The 25,725-nt window shown below is 35.7% G+C and overlaps 2 protein-coding genes across 2 annotated transcripts; one reads left to right on the top strand and one right to left on the bottom strand.

Annotated features, from left to right (window-relative positions):
- Positions 1-236: 236 nt before the first annotated feature.
- LOC130975352 (uncharacterized) lies at positions 237-2,046 on the top strand. Its single transcript, XM_057900159.1, has 6 exons — positions 237-285; positions 774-881; positions 1,285-1,383; positions 1,486-1,529; positions 1,629-1,835; positions 1,909-2,046. The coding sequence occupies exons 1-6, from the start codon at positions 237-239 to the stop codon at positions 2,044-2,046; spliced, it is 645 nt and encodes a 214-aa protein (XP_057756142.1).
- Positions 2,047-2,780: 734 nt separating this feature from the next.
- Positions 2,781-15,831, bottom strand: LOC130975350 (uroporphyrinogen decarboxylase 1, chloroplastic-like). The gene is made up of 3 exons (XM_057900158.1): positions 15,490-15,831; positions 15,121-15,405; positions 2,781-3,020 (listed from the first exon to the last, which is right to left on the bottom strand). Exons 1-3 carry the CDS (start codon positions 15,814-15,816, stop codon positions 2,781-2,783), a joined length of 852 nt encoding a protein of 283 aa, XP_057756141.1. The 5' UTR covers positions 15,817-15,831.
- Positions 15,832-25,725: the final 9,894 nt, after the last annotated feature.

Genomic DNA, 25,725 nt, shown 5'->3' with positions numbered 1-25,725 from the left:
GACTTGTATAATTCGAAGAGGAAGAAGATGAACGTATTGAACCGAATGTTGTATATGCTATAGAACTTTCAAATGATGAAAATGGTAACTATCTCCTCTTTTAGCATATTATGATAAAAATATTGTGAATTTTTTAGTTCCTTTAATTAGGTTTCTAATTCTTTTACTTTGAAGTTATCTTGGCACAAGAAAAAAGACATCTTCCAAGTCATTATAGGTCAACATCTTTTAAAGGCATGAGTCAACAAGAGCATATAGCTCAAAGTTCATCCATTCAAAATGATTGTAAGAGATTTGTAGTTTTTATTATTGTAACAATGTTTCTTGCATTTTCTTACACAAAAATCAGTTTAAGATTGAAATCTATAACCTCATACAAATTATCAAAATTCCTTATTATTATTCAATTAGATAGTATATTCGTAGAATCGCATTTCACATTGATTAGCTCCAAAGGAAGATTAGATTAGAACATCAAACAAGTTTTTCTAAGCTAGTTTATTCTCAAATTCCATTGCCATAGTTGTGCTTTTACTTTTTGGATGTAATATCTTTAAGTTTTTTCTTTAGCTCGGCATTCTACATGAACGCAAATTATTTTAAACACAATACAAAATAATAAGTACAAAAGATTAACAAATGAAATGTGAACTAACCTAGTGCATATTAAGGATAATATCTGATCCGTCAATAAACACATATATTTTTATTTTTTTCTTAAAGTATCATCCCCTATTATCATTTTTCCTTATTTTCTTTATATATTATTGCAGGTATTAAAAGGAGAAGGCTTGTACAATTCGAAGAGGAGGAAGATGAACATATTGAACCAAATGTTGTATATGCTAGAGAGAATGTTCATCTCACAAATGATGAAAATGGTAACTATCTCCTCTTTTAGCATACTATGATAAAAAAATATTGTGAAGTTTTTAATTCCTTTAATTAGATTTCTACTTTTACTTTGAAGTTATCTTAGCACGAGAAAAAAAAAACATCTTTCAAGTTATTCTAGGTCAACATCTTCTAAAGGCACGAGTTAACAAGAGTATATAGCTCAAAGTTCATCCATTCAAAATGAAGTTCATAGTCATAGTTTATCAGATGCTGATTTTCTTAATAATGAAGAGGTAGACAGAGTTGCTATTTCTAGAAAGAAGTGGAACACCACATGATTTGTTATTGTTGTAGGTATGTTATTTTTTCTTATTAATTTACTAGTTCAAATAATGTGTTGTCAATTACTAATTATCTTAAATAATAGCTCTTTTATTTTCTTTTTAGATGAACAAGGGGTTGAAAAGAATATGCATCTTCAGGTAAAAGATGCATTTTTCCTTCATCATAGTAGGAAACGAGTTCTTATAGAATGGAATGGAAGTGGTCAGTGAATTAGAGAATCTGGTGGACTCTTGGGAGGTGTTTTGGGGCTCATTGCAAATAATTTTAATAATTTTCTTATAATGTACAAAATTTGGCATAAAGTTCCAATGCAATACAAAGATGCTGTTTTTGAGAATACTATTAAGGTTGGTATTTTTTTATTATATTTTTGTTTTGAAAAATATTATTTGTTGTGTTTACCTTAAGTTTTGTATAATAACTACATATTTATGTTTTTCTTGAAGAAAATATTTGTTGTTAATGATGATGAACACAAAAAGTATATCTTGTCAAATCTTGGAAATAAGTGGAAGAATAATAGATGCAAGCTATTCAACGAGCATTATAAATCGGAACTTAGTTGGGATGCAAATGTTAATTTTAATCCAATTGGAGTTCCCAAAGACCATTGGGCTGCATTTTTGGAATATAGATTGAGTCCAAAAACTCAGGTAAAAACATTTGTTATTTTTAATTTTTATTTGTGCTTAAGATCCGTTAACTTTTATGCTTGCTAATGTGCAGGAATTGTGTGAAAAGAATGCTACAAATCGGCAACAACTAAAAATTTCTCACACTCTTGGCTCAAAAACACTTGCTAGGAAACGCCATGACACTACAACAAATAAGGGTTTTCGCAACGGTCAAAAACCGTTGCCGTAGATTGAAAAACCGTTCCCAAAACTTTAGGCAACACTTTGGCAACGGTTTTTTACCTGTGGTATATGCGGCCGTTGCCAATGCTCAAAGACAACGGTTTTTTACCTAAGGCAACGATAACAAAAAAACCGTTGCCAAAGTTACTGGTATAGACAACGGTTTTGACAACAATTTTTAAAGAACGGTTTAAAACCGTTACTAGATAGGCAACAGTTTAAAAATGTTCTCTTTCATGATGTAACGGTTTAAAACCATAACTGGATAGACAACGGTTTTAAACTGTTGTAGTTTTATTATTCACTAAGCCAACGGTTTTAAAGCATTGCCATTAGTGTTATTTTTTGGCAACGGTTTTAATACTATTGCCATTTTATAGTTGTCTTTGACAACGGCTTTAACACCATTGCCTTTTGTTACTTTTGACAACGGTTTTTTGTAATATAATTCTTTATTTACAAGAATTTTCTCATGAATAATGAAATTAGTTCCAACTTTTTTTTTAATTTAGCATTATTAATAACCTAAACTATTTGAATGAAATTACGAAAGAAAACTAATTGAACATTTATCATCAAATTTGACTTACAAAAATTGTTGTAAGATCCACAATCACATTATATATCATTACAAAATAACATAATACTAATCTAGCTCATAACTACTTTTACTTATATCATCATCATTTTTCAAAATACCATAATACTATAACCTAAGGGTAGCAATTTTTTCATTTTTCTTCAACAAAGTTGGTGTGGTAACTCAGCTTGAGTGGACTCTCTTGGCTTCAATGGCAACTGCTCCACATAAAGAACTAGAAAAAATCTTAAATCTGATCTTCGATCTGCCATATCCACAGTCCAGTCCAGCCCAATAACATCAACTCCAGTATCTTTCATACGCTCAAGAAGGCCACCATTTCCATTTATATAAAGAACAATCGGTGTCTCAGGGCATCTTTTCTTGACCAAATCTACAATCTGGATGTTTAGAAATCAGTACATGGCAAAAGAGGAAAAAATATGGAACAATAGCATCTTGCGCCCAACGTTCAATTCGCAAATATTTTATGTTTCATAAATTATGATGATGCACTAACAGCAACATAGTTTCAATTAAATAAAAAAGTTTGAAGGTGTAGCCTCTGATTTGGACTTTCTCTCCGAAATTCAGAAGACTGATGAGCGGATAATTTGTATGCTTTTTGGCATTGTTTTTAGTATGTTTTTGGTATTTTTGAGTTAGTTTTTAGTATATTTTTATTAGTTTTTAATTAAAATTCACTTTTCTGGACTTTACTATGAGTTTGTGTGTTTTTCTGTGATTTCAGGTATTTTCTGACTGAAATTGAGGGTTCTGAGCAAAAATCTGATCCTGAGACTGAAAAGGACTGCAGATGCTGTTGGATTCTGACCTCCCTGCACTCGAAGTGGATTTTCTGGAGCTACAGAAGCCCAATTGGCGCGCTCTCAACGGCATTGGAAAGTAGACATCCTGGGCTTTCCAGCAATATATAATAGTCCATACTTTGCCCAAGATTTGATGGCCCAAACCGGCACTCAAAGTCACCTACAGAAATTCCAGCGTTAAACGCCGGAACTGGAATAAAATTTGGAGTTAAACGCCCAAACTGGCATGAAAGCTGGCGTTTAACTCCAGAAAAGGTCTCTACACGAAATTACTTCATTGCTCAGCCCAAGCACACACCAAGTGGGCCCGGAAGTGGATTTTTCTGTCATTTACTCATTTCTGTAAACCTTAGGACACTAGTTTACTACTTATAGGATCTTTTGACATTGTATCCGTACCTTATGACCTCATAACATTTTACACGTTTCTTTGTGTACTTCCACAGCATGAGTCTCTAAACCCCATGGTTGGGGGTGAGGAGCTCTGCTGTGTCCTGATGGATTAATGCAATTACTACTGTTTCTTATTCAATCATGCTTGCTTCCATTCTAAGATAATACTTGTTCTTAATCCGGATGAATGTGATGATCCGTGACAATCATCATCATTCTCAACTATGAACATGTGCCTGACAACCACCTCTGTTCTATCTTAGATTGAGTAGTTATCTCTTGGGTTCTTTAATCGGAATCTTCGTGGTATAGGCAGGACCTGATGGCAGCATTCAAGAGAATCCGGAAGGTCTAAACCTTGTCTGTGGTATTCTGAGTAGGATCCAATGATTGAATGACTGTGACGTGCTTCAAACCTGTAACCTACTGGGCGTTGGTGACAGACGCAAAAGAGGGATTCTATTCCGGTAGGGGAGGGAACCAAACCGGTGATTGGCAGTACTGTGACAGAGTGCGTGCATTAGCTTTCACTGCGAGGATGGGAGGTAGCCATTGACAACGGTGAAACCCTACACGAGCTTGCCATGGAAGGAGACTTGCGTGTTTGATGAAGAAGACAGTAGGAAAGCAGAGATTCAGAAGATGGAGCATCTCCAAAACCCCAACCTATTCTCCATTACTGCAATACAAGTAACCATTTCATGTTCTTTTACTTTTTACAATCAATCCTGATAATTTCTGATCTCCTGACTAAGATTTACAAGATAACCATAGCTTGCTTCAAGCCGACAATCTCCGTGGGATCGACCCTTGCTCACGCAAGGTATTACTTGGACGACCCAGTGCACTTGCTGGTTAGTTGTGCGGGATTGCAAAAGTGTTATTGCAATTTCGTGCACCAAGTTTTTGGCGCCGTTGCCGGGGATTGTTCGAGTTTGGACAACTGACGGCTTATCTTGTTGCTTAGATTAGGACTATTTTTGTTGGTTTAGAGTCTTTTAGTTGAGTCTAGTTTCATATTCTAAGTTTGGTGTCAATTGCATGCTTTTATTTTTCTTTTAAAATTTTCGATTTTTGCATGTTCTTAGTCCCTTTTTGATTCATAAAAATTCTAAGTTTGGTGTCCTCTTTGTGTTTTCTCTTAAAATTTTCGAAAATTTAGTGTTTGATTTTCTAAAAATTTTAAGTTTGGTGTCTTTTTGTGTTTTTCTCTTTCCTTTTTTTTAAAAATCAAATCTTTTTCATAAAAATTTTTCAATCATATCTTCTTAATTGCTGTTTTCAAAATCTTTTTTTTTCACTAATTGATTCAGTTCTCAATTTGCTTTGATCTTATTTTATTTTTAATTTTCGAATTTTGTTTTATTTTCTTTTTATTTTATTCTATTGTATTTTGTTTTTTTTTCGGTTATTTCAAAAAAAAATTTAAAAATAAACAAAATTTATCTCTTTGCAATCATTCTCATTTCCCTTTTGTCCATTATGGACTCAAGTGGAATTAATCAGTCCAAGAGGACTCTGGGGTCTTATGCTAACCCCATTACAGCTGCATATGGGAGTAGCATCTGTATACCTCCCATCAAAGCAAGCAGCTTTGAGCTAAACCCTCAACTCATTATCATAGTGCAGCAAAATTGCCAGTATTCCGGTCTTCCACAGGAAGAACCTACTGAGTTTCTGGCACAGTTCTTACAAATTGCTGACACAGTGCATGATAAAGAGGTAGATCAGGATGTCTACAGACTATTACTGTTTCCATTTGCTGTAAAAGATCAAGCTAAAAGGTGGTTAAATAACCAACCTACAGCAAGCATAAAGACATGGAAACAGTTATCAGACAAATTTCTGAATCATTTTTACCCTCCAAAAAGGATGACACAGCTAAGGCTGGACATCCAAGGCTTTAAACAAGAGGATAATGAATCCCTTTATAATGCCTGGGAGAGGTATAGAGGTATGCTAAGAAAATGTCCCTCTGAAATGTTTTCAGAGTGGGTACAGTTAGACATTTTCTACTATGGGCTTACAGAAAAAGCTCAGATGTCTTTAGACCACTCAGCTGGTGGATCTATACACATGAGGAAGACAATTGAAGAAGCTCAAGAGCTTATAGACACTGTTGCTAGAAACCAATATTTGTACTCTAGCAATGAGTTCTCTTCAGAAGAGGAAGTCATGACAATAGTCACTGACTCTAATCCTCAAGAACAGATAATGGAGCTTAATCAACAACTACTCCTGATGACAGAACAGTTAGCAGAATTTAAAGAGATGCTCCATGAAACTAAAGTTGCTAATAAGAGCATAGAACTACAGTTGAATCAAGCAAAACAGCAAATATCTAAACAGATAACAGAGGAGTGCCAAGCAGTTCAATTGAGGAGTGGAAAGACCTTGAATAACACTGTTCAAAAGAGCAAAAAGCCAAATAAGGAACAAATGACAGAGGACAACCAACCCACTGTTCAAAATCCCTCTGAGGACAGTAAGAGCCCAGAGAGGAATATTGGCGTTCAAATGCCAGAAAGGGAAGGAAAGCTGGCGTTAAACGCCCATTCCTTGCCCAGTTCTGGCGTTCAAACGCCAGAAAAGGGGGAAAAGTTGGCGTTAAACGCCCATTTTCCACCCATTCCTGGCGTCCAAACGCCAAGGAAAAATCAGACACCTGAGAGTGCTGACAGTAATCCCTCTAACAAGGCTTCTTCAACCACTTCTGTAAGGAATAAACCTGCAGCATCTAAGGTTGAAGAATATCAAGCCAAGATGCCTTATCCTCAGAAACTCCGCAAGGCGGAACATGATAAGCAATTTGCCCGCTTTGCAGATTATTTAAGGACTCTTGAAATAAAGATTCCTTTTGCAGAGGCACTTGAGCAAATACCTTCTTATGCTAAGTTCATGAAGGAAATCTTAAGTCATAAGAAGGATTGGAGAGAAACTGAAAAAGTGTTTCTCACTGAAGAATGCAGTGCAGTCATTCTAAAAAGCTTACCAGAAAAGCTTCAAGATCCTGGAAGCTTTCTGATACCATGCACATTAGAGGGCACTTGCACCAAGACAGCTTTATGTGATCTTGGAGCAAGCATCAATCTAATACCTGCATCCACTATCAGAAAGCTTGGGTTGATTGGAGAAGTCAAACCAACCAGGATATGCCTCCAACTTGCTGATGGCTCCATTAAACACCCATCAGGCATAATAGAGGACATGATTGTCAAGGTTGGGCCATTTGCCTTTCCAACTGACTTTGTGGTACTGGAAATGGAGGAGCACAAAAGTGCAACTCTCATTCTAGGAAGACCCTTCCTAGCAACTGGACGAACTCTCATTGATGTACAAAAGGGGGAAGTAACCCTGAGAGTCAATGAGGATGAGTTCAAGTTGAATGCTGTAAAAGCTATGCAGCATCCAGACACACCAGATGACTGCATAGGCGTTGACATTATTGATTCTCTGGTAGAAGAGATCAATATGGCTGAAAGCCTAGAATCAGAGCTTGAGGACATCTTCAAAAATGCTCAAACTGATCAGGACAAGCCAGAGGAGGCAAAGGAATTTTTGAAAATTCCTCAGGAGGAGGATAAGCCTCCTAAGCCTGAACTCAAACCACTACCATCATCCCTGAAATATGCATTTCTGGGAGAGGGTGACACTTTTCCAGTGATTATAAGCTCAGCTTTAAATCCACAGGAAGAGGAAGCACTGATTAAAGTGCTAAGGACACACAAGACAGCTCTTGGGTGGTCCATAAGTGATCTCAAGGGTATTAGCCCAGCTAGATGCATGCATAAGATCCTGTTGGAGGATAATGCCAAACCAGTGGTCCAACCACAGAGGAGGCTAAATCCTGCCATGAAGGAGGTGGTGCAGAAAGAGGTCACTAAATTACTGGAGGCTGGGATTATTTATCCTATTTCTGATAGCCCCTGGGTGAGCCCTGTCCAAGTTGTTCCCAAAAAGGGAGGCATGACAGTGGTTCATAATGAAAAAAATGAACTGGTTCCTACAAGGACAGTCACAGGGTGGCGCATGTGTATTGACTACAGAAGACTCAATACAGCCACCAGAAAGGATCATTTTCCTTTACCATTCATAGACCAAATGCTAGAAAGACTAGCTGGTCATGATTACTACTGCTTTTTGGATGGCTACTCAGGCTACAACCAAATTGCAGTAGATCCTCAAGACCAAGAGAAAACAGCATTCACATGCCCTTCTGGCGTGTTTGCCTATAGGAGAATGCCTTTTGGTCTGTGCAATGCACCTGCAACCTTTCAAAGGTGCATGCTCTCTATCTTCTCAGATATGGTAGAGAAATTTCTGGAAGTCTTCATGGATGACTTTTCAGTATATGGAGACTCATTTAGCTCCTGTCTTAACCACCTATCACTTGTCTTGAAAAGATGCCAAGAGACTAACCTGGTTTTAAACTGGGAGAAATGTCACTTTATGGTGACTGAAGGAATTGTCCTTGGGCACAAAATTTCAAGCAGGGGGATAGAGGTGGATAAGGCAAAGGTAGAGGTAATTGAAAAATTACCACCACCTGCCAATGTTAAGGCAATCAGAAGCTTTCTGGGGCATGCAGGATTCTATAGAAGGTTTATCAAGGATTTTTCATAAATTGCTAAACCTTTGAGTAACCTGTTAGCTGCTGACACGCCATTTGTGTTTGACACACAGTGTTTGCAGGCATTTGAGACCCTGAAAGCTAAACTGGTCACAGCACCAGTCATCTCTGCACCAGATTGGGCATTACCATTTGAATTAATGTGTGATGCCAGTGATCATGCCATTGGTGCAGTGTTGGGACAGAGGCATAACAAACTTCTGCATGTCATTTATTATGCTAGCCGTGTTCTAAATGATGCACAGAAGAATTACACAACCACAGAAAAAGAATTACTTGCAGTGGTCTATGCCATTGACAAGTTTAGATCCTACTTAGTGGGATCAAAGGTGATTGTGTACACAGACCATGCTGCTCTTAAATACTTACTCACAAAGCAGGATTCAAAACCCAGGCTTATAAGATGGGTGTTGCTTCTGCAAGAGTTTGATATAGAAATAAGAGACAGAAAAGGGACAGAGAACCAAGTGGCTGATCATCTGTCCCGGATAGAACCAGTAGCTGGGGCGTCCCTCCCTTCTACTGAGATCTCTGAGACTTTCCCAGATGAGCAACTCTTTGCCATCCAGGAAGCTCCATGGTTTGCAGACATTGCAAATTATAAAGCTGTAAGGTTCATACCCAAGGAGTACAGCAGTGTGCAAAGAAAGAAATTAATTTCAGATGCCAAGTATTACCTTTGGGATGAACCATATCTCTTTAAGAGATGTGCTGACGGAGTGATCCGCAGATGTATACCCAGAGAAGAAGCACAAAGGATCCTATGGCACTGCCATGGATCACATTATGGAGGACATTTTGGAAGTGAGCGAACAGCCACTAAAGTTCTCCAGTGTGGATTCTACTGGCCTACTCTCTATAAAGATTCCCGAGAGTTTGTGCGTAACTGTGACAGTTGCCAAAGAGCTGGTAACCTGCCTCACGGATATGCCATGCCTCAACAAGGAATATTAGAGATAGAACTGTTTGATGTATGGGGAATTGACTTCATGGGGCCATTCCCACCATCATACTCAAACACTTACATTCTGGTGGCAGTGGACTATGTATCTAAGTGGGTAGAAGCAATTGCTACACCCACTAATGATACCAAGACCGTGCTGAAATTCCTCCAGAAAAACATTTTCAGCAGGTTTGGCGTCCCCAGAGTGCTAATCAGTGATGGGGGCACTCATTTCTGCAATAAACAGCTATACTCTGCTATGGTTAGATATGGAATCAGCCATAAAGTGGCAACTCCGTATCATCCACAGACAAATGGGCAAGCTGAAGTCTCTAACAGAGAGCTAAAAAGAATCCTGGAACGGACTGTGATGGCCCGAAGAAAGGATTGGGCAAAGAGCTTGGATGATGCTCTGTGGGCATACAGAACAGCATTCAAGACTCCTATAGGCACCTCTCCATACCAACTGGTGTATGGGAAGGCCTGTCATTTGCCTGTGGAACTGGAACACAAAGCCTACTGGGCAACCAGATTCCTAAACATGGATGCACAGTTAGCTGGTGAGAAAAGACTGCTCCAGCTAAATGAGCTAGAGGAGTTTAGACTCAATGCCTTTGAAAATGCAAAAATTTATAAGGAAAAGGCAAAGAAGTGGCATGACAAGAGATTGTCAACCAGAGTCTTTGAGCCAGGACAAAAAGTTCTGCTCTTCAACTCCAGGCTCAAATTGTTTCCAGGAAAACTCAAATCCCGGTGGAGGGGTCCGTATGTGATTACAGGAGTATCACCATATGGATATGTTGAGCTTCAGGATATTGATTCTGACAAGAAGTTCATTGTTAATGGACAGAGAATCAAGCACTATCTTGAAGGAAATTTTGAGCAGGAATGCTCAAAACTGAGACTTGAGTGATTCTCAGTGAAAGTCCAGCTAAAGACAGTAAAGAAGCGCTTGCTGGGAGGCAACCCAGTCATTAGAAAGTTGTATGAATTGTTCTTACAGAGGCAAGTATCAAAAATGAAGGAATTCACAGAGTTACAGAAGGATTCAGCTCAAAAAGCAGAGAAAATGAGCTTACTGGCGAAAAAATGCCAGTAAGGGGCATTTTGGGCGTTAAACGCCAGAATGGGCACCATTCTGGGCGTTTAACGCCAGTAATGGTACCATTTTGGGCGTTAAACGCCAGAATGGGCACCATTCTGGGCGTTTAACGCCAGGTGTGCAGCATCCTGGGCGTTTTGGAAAAACGCCCAGTGATAAAGGATTTCTGGCGTTTAACGCCAGCCAGGGCACCTGGCTGGGCGTTAAACGCCCAAAAAGGGTAGCAAATGGGCGTTAAACGCCAGAATGGGTGCCATTCTGGGCGTTTAACGCCAGAAAAGTGGGGGGACCACATTTTTGTTTTCAACTCAAATTTTTTCAAACTTTCCTCTTTTTAACCATACTCTTCTACATAAATGCACTTCAACCCTTCATCATTCACTTTCAAATCTTCACAAATCAAACCATTCTTCAAATCTATTTCAAATTAATCTCAAATCTTCTTCAAAAACTCACCCTTTTCTCAATTTCTTTCCATATCTTTTCAAATCCCTCTCTCTTTTTTCGAAAACTCCCCTCCCCACCTTATAAATACACGTTTGGCTCCCTCATTCCACCACACCATTCGAATTTTCTCTTCCTCCCCCTCTCTTCTCTCTTTTATTTTGCTTGAGGACAAGCAAACCTCTAAGTTTGGTGTGCTTTTCCGTGATCACTAAGCCAAGATTCATCAATATCATGGCTCCTAAGGGAAAACAAACCAATTTAAGAGGCAAGAAAGAGAATAATCCAAAGAATCTTTGGAATGAAGAGAAGTTCTTAACCAAAGAACATGAAGACCATTATCATAAAATAATGGGTCTGAGGTCAGTAATCCCGGAAGTTAAATTTGATCTGAAAGAAGATGAATATCCGGGGATCCAAGAGCAAATTCGAAATAGAGGATGGGAAGTTCTAACCAATCCTGAAACAAAGGTTGGAAGGAACATGGTTCAGGAATTTTACTCAAATCTGTGGCTAACAGATAAGCAGAGAATGACTGGAACTGCTTACCATACCTACAGAACCATGGTCAGAGGGAAAGTTATATACTTTCATCTGGACAAAATAAGAGAAATCTTCAAGTTGCCTCAACTGCAAGATGATCCTGATTCCTTTAATAGGAGGATGGTGAGAGTAGATAAGGGGTTGGATCAAGTTCTAGAGGACATATGCCTCCCTGGAACTAAGTGGATAACCAATTCTAAGGGTGTCCCAAACCAACTCAAGAGGGGAGACCTCAAACCAATTGCAAGAGGTTGGCTAGACTTCATTGGGCGTTCCATATTGCCCACTAGCAACCGTTCTGAGGTCACCATCAAGAGAGCAGTGATGATTCATTGCATTATGCTTGGAAAAGAAGTGGAGGTGCATCATGTGATTGCTTGTGAGATCTACACAATTACAAATAAGAATTCCACTGAAGCCAAATTGGCTTATCCAAGCTTGATTTCCTTGCTCTGTAAAGAGGCTGGGGTGAAGATGGGAGTAGATGAGTTCATACTCATTGAACACCCAATCACCAAGAAGTCAATGGAAGGACAAGTGCAAGACAACTCCATCAAGAGGAGGGCGCAGGAATTCCTCCCTGAATTCCCAGGAATTGACTACTGGTCCAACCTAGAAGCATCTATTAACAAGTTGCAAGAGACTATGGAGCAACTGAAGGAAGAACAGCAGAATCAGAACTGCATGCTCTGCAAATTGCTGAAGGAACAAGAGAAGCAGGGGCGTGAAATTCAAGAGATGAAGCGCCAAAAGCTCTCCTCTCAAGCTGAGGGAGCATCCACTTCTCAAAATCAAGGTTGTTGAGTTCTAACTCTGTGAAAACCTCTATCATTAGGAGCCTATGTTTGCGTTTTTCTTTTTTTATTCTCTATTTATTTTTTTTAGTTTCATCTTATATCTATATTTGAGTCTTGTTCTTAGTTCATAATTAATAAAATTTAAGTTTATGCCTTAAAGCTATGAATGTCCTATGAATCCATCACCTCTCTTAAAAGAAAAATGCTCTAATCACAAAAGAACAAGAAGTACAGGGTTTCGAAATCTATCTCTGAAAACTAGTTGAATTAGTTTGATGTGGTGACAATACTTTTTGTTTTCTGAATGAATGCTTGAACAGTGCATATGTCTTTTGAATTTGTTGTTTTAAGAATGTTAAAATTGTTGGCTCTTGAAAGAATGAGGAGAAAGAGAACTGTTATTGAGGATCTGAAAAATCATCAAATTGATTCTTGAAGCAAGAAAAGCAAAAAAAAAATTTCGAAAAAAAAAGGAAGAAAAAGAAAAAAGAAAAGAAAAAAAAAAGAGAAGGAAATAAAGTTGTGATCCAAGGCAACAAGAGTGTGCTTAAGAACCCTGGACACCTCTAATTGGGGACTTTAGCAAAGCTGAGTCACAATCTAAGAAGGTTCACCCAATTATGTGTCTGTGGCATGTATGTATCCGGTGGTAATACTGGAAGACAGAGTGCTTTGGGCCACAGCCAAGACTCATACACAGGCTATGTTCAAGAATCAATATACTTAACTAGGAGAATCAATAACACTATCTGAGTTCTGAGTTCTTATAGATGCTAATCATTCTGAACTTCAAAGGATAGAGTGAGATGCCAAAACTATTCGGAGGCAAAAAGCTACTAGTCCCGCTCATCTAATTGGAGCTATGTTTCTTTGATATTTTGGAGTCTATAGTATATTCTCTTCTTTTTATCCTATTTTGATTTTCAGTTGCTTGGGGACAAGCAACAATTTAAGTTTGGTGTTGTGATGAGCGGATAATTTGTATGCTTTTTGGCATTGTTTTTAGTATGTTTTTGGTATTTTTGAGTTAGTTTTTAGTATATTTTTATTAGTTTTTAATTAAAATTCACTTTTCTGGACTTTACTATGAGTTTGTGTGTTTTTCTGTGATTTCAGGTATTTTCTGACTGAAATTGAGGGTTCTGAGCAAAAATCTGATCCTGAGACTGAAAAGGACTGCAGATGCTGTTGGATTCTGACCTCCCTGCACTCGAAGTGGATTTTCTGGAGCTACAGAAGCCCAATTGGCGCGCTCTCAACGGCATTGGAAAGTAGACATCCTGGGCTTTCCAGCAATATATAATAGTCCATACTTTGCCCAAGATTTGATGGCCCAAACCGGCGCTCAAAGTCACCTACAGAAATTCCAGCGTTAAACGCCGGAACTGGAATAAAATTTGGAGTTAAACGCCCAAACTGGCATGAAAGCTGGCGTTTAACTCCAGAAAAGGTCTCTACACGAAATTACTTCATTGCTCAGCCCAAGCACACACCAAGTGGGCCCGGAAGTGGATTTTTCTGTCATTTACTCATTTCTGTAAACCTTAGGACACTAGTTTACTACTTATTGGATCTTTTGACATTGTATCCGTACCTTATGACCTCATAACATTTTACACGTTTCTTTGTGTACTTCCACAGCATGAGTCTCTAAACCCCATGGTTGGGGGTGAGGAGCTCTGCTGTGTCCTGATGGATTAATGCAATTACTACTGTTTCTTATTCAATCATGCTTGCTTCCATTCTAAGATAATACTTGTTCTTAATCCGGATGAATGTGATGATCCGTGACAATCATCATCATTCTCAACTATGAACATGTGCCTGACAACCACCTCTGTTCTATCTTAGATTGAGTAGTTATCTCTTGGGTTCTTTAATCGGAATCTTCGTGGTATAGGCAGGACCTGATGGCAGCATTCAAGAGAATCCGGAAGGTCTAAACCTTGTCTGTGGTATTCTGAGTAGGATCCAATGATTGAATGACTGTGACGTGCTTCAAACCTGTAACCTACTGGGCGTTGGTGACAGACGCAAAAGAGGGATTCTATTCCGGTAGGGGAGGGAACCAAACCGGTGATTGGCAGTACTGTGACAGAGTGCGTGCATTAGCTTTCACTGCGAGGATGGGAGGTAGCCATTGACAACGGTGAAACCCTACACGAGCTTGCCATGGAAGGAGACTTGCGTGTTTGATGAAGAAGACAGTAGGAAAGCAGAGATTCAGAAGATGGAGCATCTCCAAAACCCCAACCTATTCTCCATTACTGCAATACAAGTAACCATTTCATGTTCTTTTACTTTTTACAATCAATCCTGATAATTTCTGATCTCCTGACTAAGATTTACAAGATAACCATAGCTTGCTTCAAGCCGACAATCTCCGTGGGATCGACCCTTGCTCACGCAAGGTATTACTTGGACGACCCAGTGCACTTGCTGGTTAGTTGTGCGGGATTGCAAAAGTGTTATTGCAATTTCGTGCACCAAAGACCAAGATCAACATCCAGTGAGCTTATTTACCACTCGATGCTTACAAATTACAAGCTCTTAGCTCATCTTATTATTTACCAACCAAATGACAATCATGAGAGCTTGGAACAAAACAATAATTTACATAAAACAAAACCTGTAATCATTGCAAACCTTTGAAAGCGACACATGGTTTGTCTAGTTCAAAGATTCAACTAAACAAATAAGCCAAAGTTGAAATACATACACTTAAGCTTGCTATGACATGGATCCCAAATAGAATAGTTTGAAAAATTAGAACACAATTTCAATAAGATGAAAATAAATGGGAACTATTTCTATATTACCTCTTTGATATAAGGATTTGACCAGTGTTCCCACATATCAGGTGGTAGTTGTCCACCCCATGAATCAAATATTTGTATGCAGTGAGCCCTAGACTCCACATGGAAAATAACATAATCTGCTATTGCTTGCGCCAAATGAGAGAGCAGAGTCCGCAATAAATGTGGTGCTGTATGGCACATACTCTTAATGGTTGTATAGGTGCGTGTTGTACCCCCTTCCACTATATATGTTGCTATTGTCCAAGGTGCTCCCATGAAACCTAAAACGGAAGCATCACCACCAACCTAAGTAAAAAGCAATAAGTAAGGAAAACGGCTCCTTTGAAGGATAGCCATGATATATAGAAGCGGTAATGCAACTAGGTTTACCTCCTTGCGTAGTATCTTGAGTGAATCTCCAATAAAACTGAGCTTTTCCAGGTCAATTGGATGCAGAGCCTTTAGTCCCTCCTTAGAACGTATTGGGGACTGAATAACAGGACCCCTTACGTCTTCAATGTCGAATTCGACCCCAAATGCAGGAAGAGGCGTAAGGATGTCAGAGAAAATGATCACTCCATCAGGCCTAAAGGCATTCCAAGGCTGCAAAGAAATTTCCACTATGAGATCAGTTGTCTTCGACCTCTCTCGAAAGGATGGATATTTCTCAGCAAGCTTTCTGTAAACAGCCATGTACCTTCCCGCCTGGCGCATCATCCATGCTGATGGCCGACTAACAGGTTCTCCTCTGGCAGCCTTCACCAGCAGAGGATCTGAAGACAAAATCACTACAAAAATCATGAATTTCTCTTGCTTAAATGAAAAAGACTCAAAAATACCTGAATTTACCCTCTCCTAGAACCCTATAACAATTTGCACCACTATCCAAAGCAACAAATTTGTTAAAACTGAATGCTATTAGAAACCAGCAACGTCACCTTTATTGTCACACAGATAAAGTAGCTACATTACCACTTCAAAAAATAAATGAACTGAAAGAAAAATAAAAAAGAAAAAGAAGTTAAATTGAACAAAATGAAGAGCATAATGAGAAGAAGGAAAAGCTGTGGTACCGGAAGAAGAGGCAGAGCAAGTGACGGAGAAGTGCAGTTTTGGGCTGAAAGGGAGTGAAAGTGTAGCGTTTAAGGAATTAGAATGTGGAAACAAAGTAAAAGAAAAGAACAAATTGAGCAACTTGTACCTGAAAGGAGCTTTTGAAGAGTAGCACAAGCTTCCTTCTACGCTGGCCTTTCAAGGATACAAACTTAATTAAATTTGGACGTTTCAATTACAAACACAACATGGAAACCAATTATTGTCCTATGCAAGAATTTAGCCATATACTTGACCATTAAAAAAACTTCTCATCATCAGATTGCACAAGCAGCGGTAGATTCAAAGGAAAAAATGCACAAATTATTGTCCTATGCAATGAATATGAAAGTAAAAGAACTAAACCACAATGTCAAGCTACCAATAATAATGAATAACTGACCTTTGCCAATGATCAGACCAAGCTGCTTTAATGTAAGTATATGTCTAGTTTGGTGAAATTGAGTATGAGGGCAATTGGAATCGAAACAAAATCAGAGCAGCATTACCAGAGAAACAGTTACATACTAAATCAATCTTAAAATCAAAATAAAATCACAACAGCATTTCTAAATAACCAGTTACCAAATCAACATTAAAATCAATATTAGGCGACAGCAAAGAAACTAGCAGGGTAAAGCTCACCAGGACAGTGGCGAGTTGCAGCAGAAACAGAGTGGCGATCCAGACACCAACGGCGGCACACAGCTCAATGGCGACGGCGAACCCAACCCCGCCAGTGACGGCTTGGCAGCAACAGAGGCAACCTCCTCCTCCCTCATCGTGTTTCTCTCTCTGCGTGAACCCTTTCTCTCTCGTCGAGCTCCTCAGTGGCGGCAGTGATGGGAGGTGCAACGGCGACGACGAGCTCGACGGTCAGGACCTTCAGCGGTGGTGATGGAGTCTTCGACGATGGTGGCTACTTCTCCCCTCTCGAGCGCACTCTTTTCCGTCTCCACACCCTCCGGTTCGCGCGACGATGGTGGCTGCTCCACGGAACGGCGGCGACAGGCGGGCAGGGCGTAGCAACGGCGCGCTCTTCTCCCTTTCCTTCCCTTCTTCATCCCTGATTCCCCCTTCTCTTTTTTTCCTTTTCTTTCTTTCCCCCTTTCTTTTTGTTTCGTCTTCTGTTTCGTTTTCTTAATGTGTGTTTAGGGATTCACGGACGGTAACAAATTTTGGAATTTTTTAAAATTAGGGTTTTATTTGGTAATTTTAGAATTTTGATAAAATATATATGAGTAATATAATAATTTTATAAAATATTTGAGATAAAATAATAATTTAAAATTTAAATTTAATATTGTAAAAATAATTTTTAAAATGTTTATTCATCAATATATTAATGAGTTAAAATAATTATTTTTAATTTAAATTATAAAATAAATTATTAATCACATTTTATAAAATATAATTTTAAACTTAAAAATATTAATTATTTAAATTAAATAATATAACTTTTCATCATTTTTTATCGTTAGAACTTTAATTTTAAGTTATATGAAATAATCAATTAATAAAAATTACACAAAAATATTAATTAACTTAACTCCAAATATTAATAAAACTAATTTAATTATTCTTAATAGATTAGTTTATAAAATAAGGAGTTTAAATTAATAATAAGTCATAATTTTTTCATAATAAAAGTTACTTAAATTAAATTGTACAATTCTTTTTTATTTTTCAATTACTAAAATTATACAAAATATTCCATTATAATAAAATTACTTAAGAATATTTATTTATTCAAAATGAATTTATCTCTGAATCTCTTTAATTATTTTCTAATAGAATAATTTCTAAAATTATAAAGTTTAAACTTAATAAGATAAAATCCCAATTTATTCATATTTAGATTTTCAAAAATACAAGATGTTACGTTATATATTTATAACAAAAATATATAATATTTATTAAAATTTATTTTAATTTTATTTTTTCTAAAAATAATATGTGTTATATACTGATAACAATAGTTTTTAAGTATTTTATAAATTTAGTATTTATAGAAAAAATTGTTTAAATTTGTATGATTATTTATAATTATTTTTATATATATCTTTTAATTTGTATAATTATTTAAATAATATTAGAAAATTGTTGTTTGATAAACAATTGTTGTAATGGTTATAAAACCGTTCTTTAAAATAGTCAAAGAGAACGGTTTTATTTTGTTGCTATAATGTAATGAAAAATTGAACTTCATCAGCAACACTGTAAAAACTGTTGTCTGAAACCATCTAATAGAACGGTTTTAAAGTGTAGCATTTTGGCAACGGTTTTTATGCGTTTCTTTTATACAATTATTTAAACAACAATAAAAAAGCGTTGCTTAAAAACAAATCATAGTAACGGTTATAAAATCGTTCTTTAAAATAGTCTAAGAGAACGATTTTAATTTTTTGCTATAAAATAATGAAAAATTGAATTCAACAGTAACACTACAAAAAACCGTTGTCTAAAACTATTTTAGAGAACGATTTTAAAGCGTTGCAAAATTTGGTGTTGCTAAAACCCATATTTGTTGTAGTGTGAACTTGAACATTTGTTTACTTTTTTAATATTTTTGTTTTATTACTTTTATGTGTTAGTTATATTTTAATTTGACCAATTTTATTATAATAATGTTAGGAAGTTAAAACTGGGCAACAATTTAGTAGAGGAGAAATATTTTCTATCACTCACAAGAAAAAAGAAGGAACATTTGTCAATGAGAAAGCACAACAAAAAAATATAAAATAAGATTCTAATCTATATTTGTTCCCACAATGATATGAACATAGTGCGTTTTCCATCTTATGGTTGAATTCATATGATTTAATTAGTATATATTTTATTAATTATTTTATGACAACTTCACCGTATATAGTTACAACTAACTCTCATTCATCATGGAAATTAGAAGTTATATAAACACATATATTTTTGATCAATTAATTACTAACTAATACGTGTAAGTTCATGATGCTATTGTTTGACAATCAAGTTCAAATAGCTTTAAATATTTGTCTATCTAACCAAGAGGCCAATCAAACAATCTCTTCACTGTAATAAAATACTGCATAAATAGAAAACAACTAATGTTGAATTTTGAATTTTGACATAGCTCTAGTAAAATGCTAGGGTATTCTAGAACACTTCTGCTTTTATTTCTAACAATCTTTCAGATAAATTCTGTTGAGTTTTATTATCAATGCCTCATTTACAAGTTTCCAATGCCTTGCTGTTCTTCTTTGCAAAATGATTGATAAATTCTGATATTTTTTTCCAATATTGTGAAGCATCTTCCACTTCGCTGCAAGATACAACTTAATTACATCACTCCAAATAAAGACTAGAAACAAACTGAAAACTTAATATATAATATGCTTTCATTGCTTTGTAACATTATTATTTGTCTATGAATCACTCTAGGAAGACTTACAAAAAGAAATTGGTCAGGATGTTTCTGAAAATGAAGCATATGTTAAAATATTTAGCAAAGAGAATTCAAACTATGTTAGAGGTATGAGATTTGGTGTTCGTCCATCTCAAGTGATTGGATCTTAATCTAGCTCAAGAGAGTTTATGCAATCTACTATAACTAGTGGACCATCAAGAACTGAATATCAAAACTTGAAGTTATAAGTACAGTTGCTACAAGAACAAGTAAATTTTCTTGTGAATTGTTAAGAGGGTCAATTGCCACCCAGTTTTCCTATTGAGGTAAGATAAGAATATATGTTATACTTAATTTTATAGACTCGCATACTTAATTTTTGTCATCAACAACTTTTTCTAAAATAATTGTAGTTTGTAATCATAGCCTCTTGTATAACACTTGTTGATTTGTTAAGTATCTTTCTAAAATATTCTCTAAAATATATATTTTTTTATTTTCACTTATAGGTTGCAGATTTTGAATCACCAACACATACAAAATCATATTCTTCTGTCAGTCATGAACCTCAATAAAATAGGCCATCCAACGTTTAAAGGAGTTTTATGATTGAATTGTTAGGTTTACACGTTTGGATTAAGTTGGAATTTTTTGAATTTACACATGGATTATGACTATGTAATTAAAACTTGTAGAATTTAACTTTTGAAATACATTATTGCTATTTTTGTAAAACTTGTTGGATTGAATTTGGATTTGATGAAAAACAATGTCATTTATGGAGAATTCAACTTTTGATAATAGAAATTTTGATGTTAGAGAGATTATGACAGTTTAAAACATTCACTAAATACAGGAAAAAATTATCACAGGAATAAGTAACTTATTAACGGTTTTAAATCGTAAAACTGTCACTAAAAATATTGTGACCGCTTAAATAGTCACTAAATATGCTTAAAGTCTGTCATAAGAACTAGTAACTTAGTGACAGTTTCAAATCGTCGCTAAATGTTCTGACAGTTTAAATAGTCATTAAATATGCTTAAAAACTGTCACAGGATTTAGTAATTTTACGACAGTTTCAAAACGTCGTGAAATACAGTATAAAAAACACCTTTACAAGTGTTACCAATTAGTGACGGTTTTATACTTTAAAAACTGTCACAAACAATTTAGCGACACTCTTTACCAATGGTGATCCAAAACCGTCACTATGTCAGCTGGCGACGCTCAAATCTGTAATGCTTTTTTTAACCGTTGCAAAACCATAGTGACAGTTAAAACCATTATCAAGGATTAATAAAAACCGTTGCCAAAATATTGTTTTGTTGTAGTATATTATTTTCTTTTTTCTTTTATATAATTTTCATAATTTTATAAAATAAAGTGTATTTAATAAGAGGACATAAAATATTAGAATTTAGACATTTGATATGAACTAATATATTTCATAATATATATTTTTTTATAATTAAAAAATTTAATGTGAGAAATTTATGAAATTGATGATATATTGGATTAAAAAAAACGTAAGCATTATTAGCTTACTTTAATACTATTTTTATATCTGCTTTTATATAATTTTTATAAAATAAAATTTACTTAGCAAATAAGATATGCAATATTAGAACTAAACTCTTAATATGAAGTAACATCTTCTATAATATAATTATTTTTATATAATTGAAGAATTTAATATAAAAAATTATGAAATTAATATTAGGTTGGCTGCATATATATATATATATATATATATATATATATATATATATATATATACTCGATGCTATTTATTATGACAATTTAAATATGGTTATATAAATAGACTCTTTTCTCTATATTGCTACAAAACTAAGTTTAATTAGATTAAGATCTATCCAATGTGTGATAAGTTAAATTAATTATATTATATAGTATAGATTTAAAATGTTATATTATTTAGAAATAAATTAGATGATTTGTAAATTAATGTTAAAATGAAAGTTAATTTGTAAAAAATATTATATGAAATATTCAACTGACAATTTGTATATGATTCAACATCATTATTCAACAAAAATAAAATATAAAAAAATACTAATAATTATATTTAACTATTACTTTTTAATTTAAGTGAATAATGATATGTATTAAATTTAATTGATTAAAAAATTTAAAATTTTATTTAATGTCATTTAAATTTTGTAATGGTTGATAATAAATGACATATTAATACTATATAAAATTTTAATTATTTTTTATATTACAAATTATCATGTGTGTAAAATTATTGACGTGACATAGATATATACAAAAAATAATATGATATAAGTTCATTTTATATATGTTAATTTTAAATTTTATATGATATAAATAAATAGATATATATTATTTTGATATTTTTATATAATATGATAAATAAATAATAGATTTGCTCAAAAAAATATTAGAGATAATAGCATTAATTATGTGGATCAAATACATTTTAAATAGCAATATAACACCCTACCACATTAAGCTTTACGCTTAAGTCGTAAAACAGAGGTGGTGTGGTATTACGACCTCTAAAACAAAATGAGTACACATAATAGCAGAAGAATTATAATATGCTAGGAGCCTTGAAGAATAGAGGAAATAAAAATCGCGAATATAAAAGCGCAACGCTCGAGAAATGAGTTAACTTGCGTGCAAAGAAAGCTACAGCTATCAAGTGTCAAGTAACCCAAAACAGGAACAGAGAGTCAAAGATACAAAATAACAAGCTCCTGACTCAGCCTGCGAAGTCAAGACTGGCCGGAGAATATACACACATGTATACATATATATACATATCCAAAACCCAAATGTACATAAACAAAATCCTGCCTCTCCATATACTTCTAGGAGGATCAAAAAGAATAAGTTATGTGGAGAGAAAGCTAAGTACATATATATACATCATAGGATAACAAAATAACCCAGTAACCACTCCGCTTCAAGAGTCCAGACGCCTAACGAGATGCCTCTCGACCTGCATCTGAAAATCAACAACATAGTATGGAATGAGAACCGGAGGTTCTCAGTATGGTAAAGGTGCCACACACATAATATATAAGGTCCTGGGAATGCCAGAGGCAATCCTAGAACGCCGACACTCAGATTATAGAGCTTAAAGTATTAAATAGAAGCCATAAAAGGTGGTTTACTAAGGATATTTAAACCTAACTTAACTTAACCTTAAATCTGAATCCCATTCTGCCATTCCTCCTTACCTCCAACTCCATCATGCATTTTCACAGACAAGTAAACAAACAAAGGCAAGCACAAGGAGGTTACAAGTACTACAGATAACAAATATACATTTAACATGGCAAGTACATTTAGGCACACCCAGTTAATACACAAGCAAGTAATTCAAGTAATATGCATATGATGCATGCCTGTCCTATGGCTGATGAGGCTCATCTGTCGGTTATCCAGCCAACCCGACAAGTCTGAATTGTACTTAGACTGTCCCCCGACGTGCATCCCCAAGAGTCTATGCATAGTTTTTCTCAAATAATCAATAATACTCAATGGGGGTAACATTCCCGGGAATTTATATAGTGCCCGGTCACACACTTACGTCGCAGGGTCAACAGAGTATCGAGTTTTCAACCTGGTACACGTGGGTGGCAAGCCACGGCACTTAATCCAGGGAATCTCGTATCTCAGATTATTCAAATTCATAAGCCATATAAATAATTCAATTATAATTCATCAACTTCAACATCATTCTCAATCGCATTTCATTCATCATCATACATCAATCATATTCAATCCTTATCCTTCATTATCACACCTCCCATTCCGTCCATCAATAGTTCCAATTCAAAACATAACTCATTCTTTTCTAAATGAATCAAACTTAAAACATACTCATTTTCTTAATAACTCTAAATCAAACCATATAACCTTTGAATCTAAATCTTTTTAAATAATCATATAAACAAAATCTCTAATTTTTTTATAAAATTTCGCCAGCATCTCCTCTAAAACTCGGACTTTGCCACCCTTTTCGGGTCCAAACCTGCTTTCTTTTCAATTCAACATACCCTTCCTCATTATCATAACAATCTCAACAAAAAATCTACCTCAGATCAACGATTAAACTCATACAATATTTAAATCCAACAACCAAAATTCAACTAAGAGTCATAGTTCACAAATCCTAGGCTTTTAACACAAAATACCTCAAATCAATAATTCACCGAGTCATTAATTAATCAACAAGCACCAAACCAACCATGTTCATCAACAATAACATTCAACTATAATTCTCTCCAAATTAACATAACAACATTCACCATCCAAAATTAATAACTAATTATCCAATAAACTTCAACCAATTATATTCATCGACAAATTACTAAATATTAAACATACACCTGCATTCCAACTTATCCTATGGTCATCTAGCCTAAGTTTTCACAGAACATTATATATTAAATGCAAGAAACCTAAACCATACCTTAGCCAATTCCCAAGTGTTATTCCAAGAAAATTTTCCTAAAAGAACACAGCCCTCAAAACCTTAACTAATCCGCTTCCTCCAAGTTCCAATATTCACAATTTCAAGCTCCAATTATTTATTCACAACCTAATACACATTCATAACACATATATATCCAATTTAATACTCAAAGCTCAAATTCAAAGAAAATAAAATAGAATTATCGTATCCTCACCTTACCCAAGCTTCACATAAGCAAGAGTGAACGTTTCTCTCAAGCTAATTGGATCCTAAAACATCAGAAATCAAAGAAATTCAACCTTCCCATTAAAAATTCGAAAATTGGGGGAAAAGATGGCTAGAAGTGATTAAACAAGTTACCAGTGAAATTGTTCCGATAGAAACGTAGAGCTCGACACGGTGAACGCGTGGCCGCAAACGGTGCGGCGATTGGAGCTCGAACGGAGAAGTTACGGGATTTTGAAAAGTGACGTAAGGGTTAGAGAATGTTTTCTCCTCCCTGGAATGCTTCCACGCTGATTGCTGGTGAAGTGAGGAAGAAAGGGCTTTTGGCTCATTTAAAAGGGCTGGTCCGGTTGGGCCCACGGCCCGATTTGGACCTGGTTCAACCGGTTCGGCCCGTTCGGTCCAATCTTGGACCGATTTCTTCGAAATTGGTGTCAAAATTCTCGTTTCGATGAGCTCTATCTTAATTTAATATAATATTCACATTTCTAATCTTCCTTATTAAAAATTAATTTATTGACTAATTATCTACTAATTTAACCGGGGTTTACAAGCAAAAAGTTTATAGTTAATAAGCATAATTAATGTTTCTTTAACTTATTACCTACAAAGCATAGATACTTTACTTGAGTTGTGTTTGCGTGTTGGATATATTTCGGATACGATCCTCACCGATATACATATTTGTTGTGTCCAATCATATTTTAATAAAAAAAAAATTTCGAACACGTTTAGACACATTTAAATACCATCACGTGTAGACTTGGTTACACCCTATTGGTATAGTGGAGGCGTCAGGACATAAGGGGGGTATCTGGTTCCTTTCTGCAATGCAGGGTGTTCACTGCAAATGGGTTGATGCTTTCGATCAGTGTGTTACAGTTGAGGTTCAGGTAAATAATGTGATTTGGAGGTGCAGTGGTATCTATGGTAGTCCTCAATTTAATACCAGAGTTCTGCTATGGGATTATCTTGTTACTCAGTCTTCGTTTTTCTGCGGGCCATGGATTGTTCTTGGTGATTTTAATGAAGTACTATTCTCTCATGAATCTAAGGGTTGCCTCTTCTCGAGTCGTCATGCAGATCGGCTTGCTACATCTCTAGGGGATAGTAATCTGTTTGACTTGAAGACTATTGGAAGACGGTTTTCTTGGTACAGAAGGGTTAAAAATGGTGTTGAGGTGGCGAAAAAACTTGACCGGTTCTGTATCAATAGTCGCTAGCTATCTCTCTTTCTAGAGGCTTATGCAGAAATGTTAAATAGGCTTCAGTCTGATCATTGTCCTATCCTAGTGCGCTGCGCAGGTCATCCCCAACCGAAAAAGAATAGACCTTTTCGGTTTATTGCGGCTTGGACAACTCATCCGGAGTACAAAAATATTGTGAACCAGTCATGGCAGGCTGGCTACAGAGAGATGCATGGCAAGCTTTCAGAAGTGCAGAAGAACTCTTTGGA

The sequence above is a fragment of the Arachis stenosperma genome, chromosome 4, assembly GCF_014773155.1.
Source record: "Arachis stenosperma cultivar V10309 chromosome 4, arast.V10309.gnm1.PFL2, whole genome shotgun sequence".
Lineage (NCBI taxonomy): Eukaryota > Viridiplantae > Streptophyta > Magnoliopsida > Fabales > Fabaceae > Arachis > Arachis stenosperma.
This window is presented reverse-complemented; position numbering and strand designations above follow the sequence as displayed.

Coding starts and splice junctions, on each gene's coding strand:
- LOC130975352 (XM_057900159.1), top strand. CDS start 237: ATGAGTCAACAAGAGCATATAGCTCAAAGTTCATCCATTCAAAATGAT. Junction 882..1,284: donor TCTCACAAATGATGAAAATG/GTAACTATCTCC, acceptor TTTTCTTTTTAG/ATGAACAAGGGGTTGAAAAG. Junction 1,530..1,628: donor TTTTTGAGAATACTATTAAG/GTTGGTATTTTT, acceptor TTTTTCTTGAAG/AAAATATTTGTTGTTAATGA.
- LOC130975350 (XM_057900158.1), bottom strand. CDS start 15,816: ATGATGCGCCAGGCGGGAAGGTACATGGCTGTTTACAGAAAGCTTGCT. Junction 15,406..15,489: donor TCAAGATACTACGCAAGGAG/GTAAACCTAGTT, acceptor CTTTTTACTTAG/GTTGGTGGTGATGCTTCCGT. Junction 3,021..15,120: donor CAAATCCTTATATCAAAGAG/GTAATATAGAAA, acceptor CTAAACATCCAG/ATTGTAGATTTGGTCAAGAA.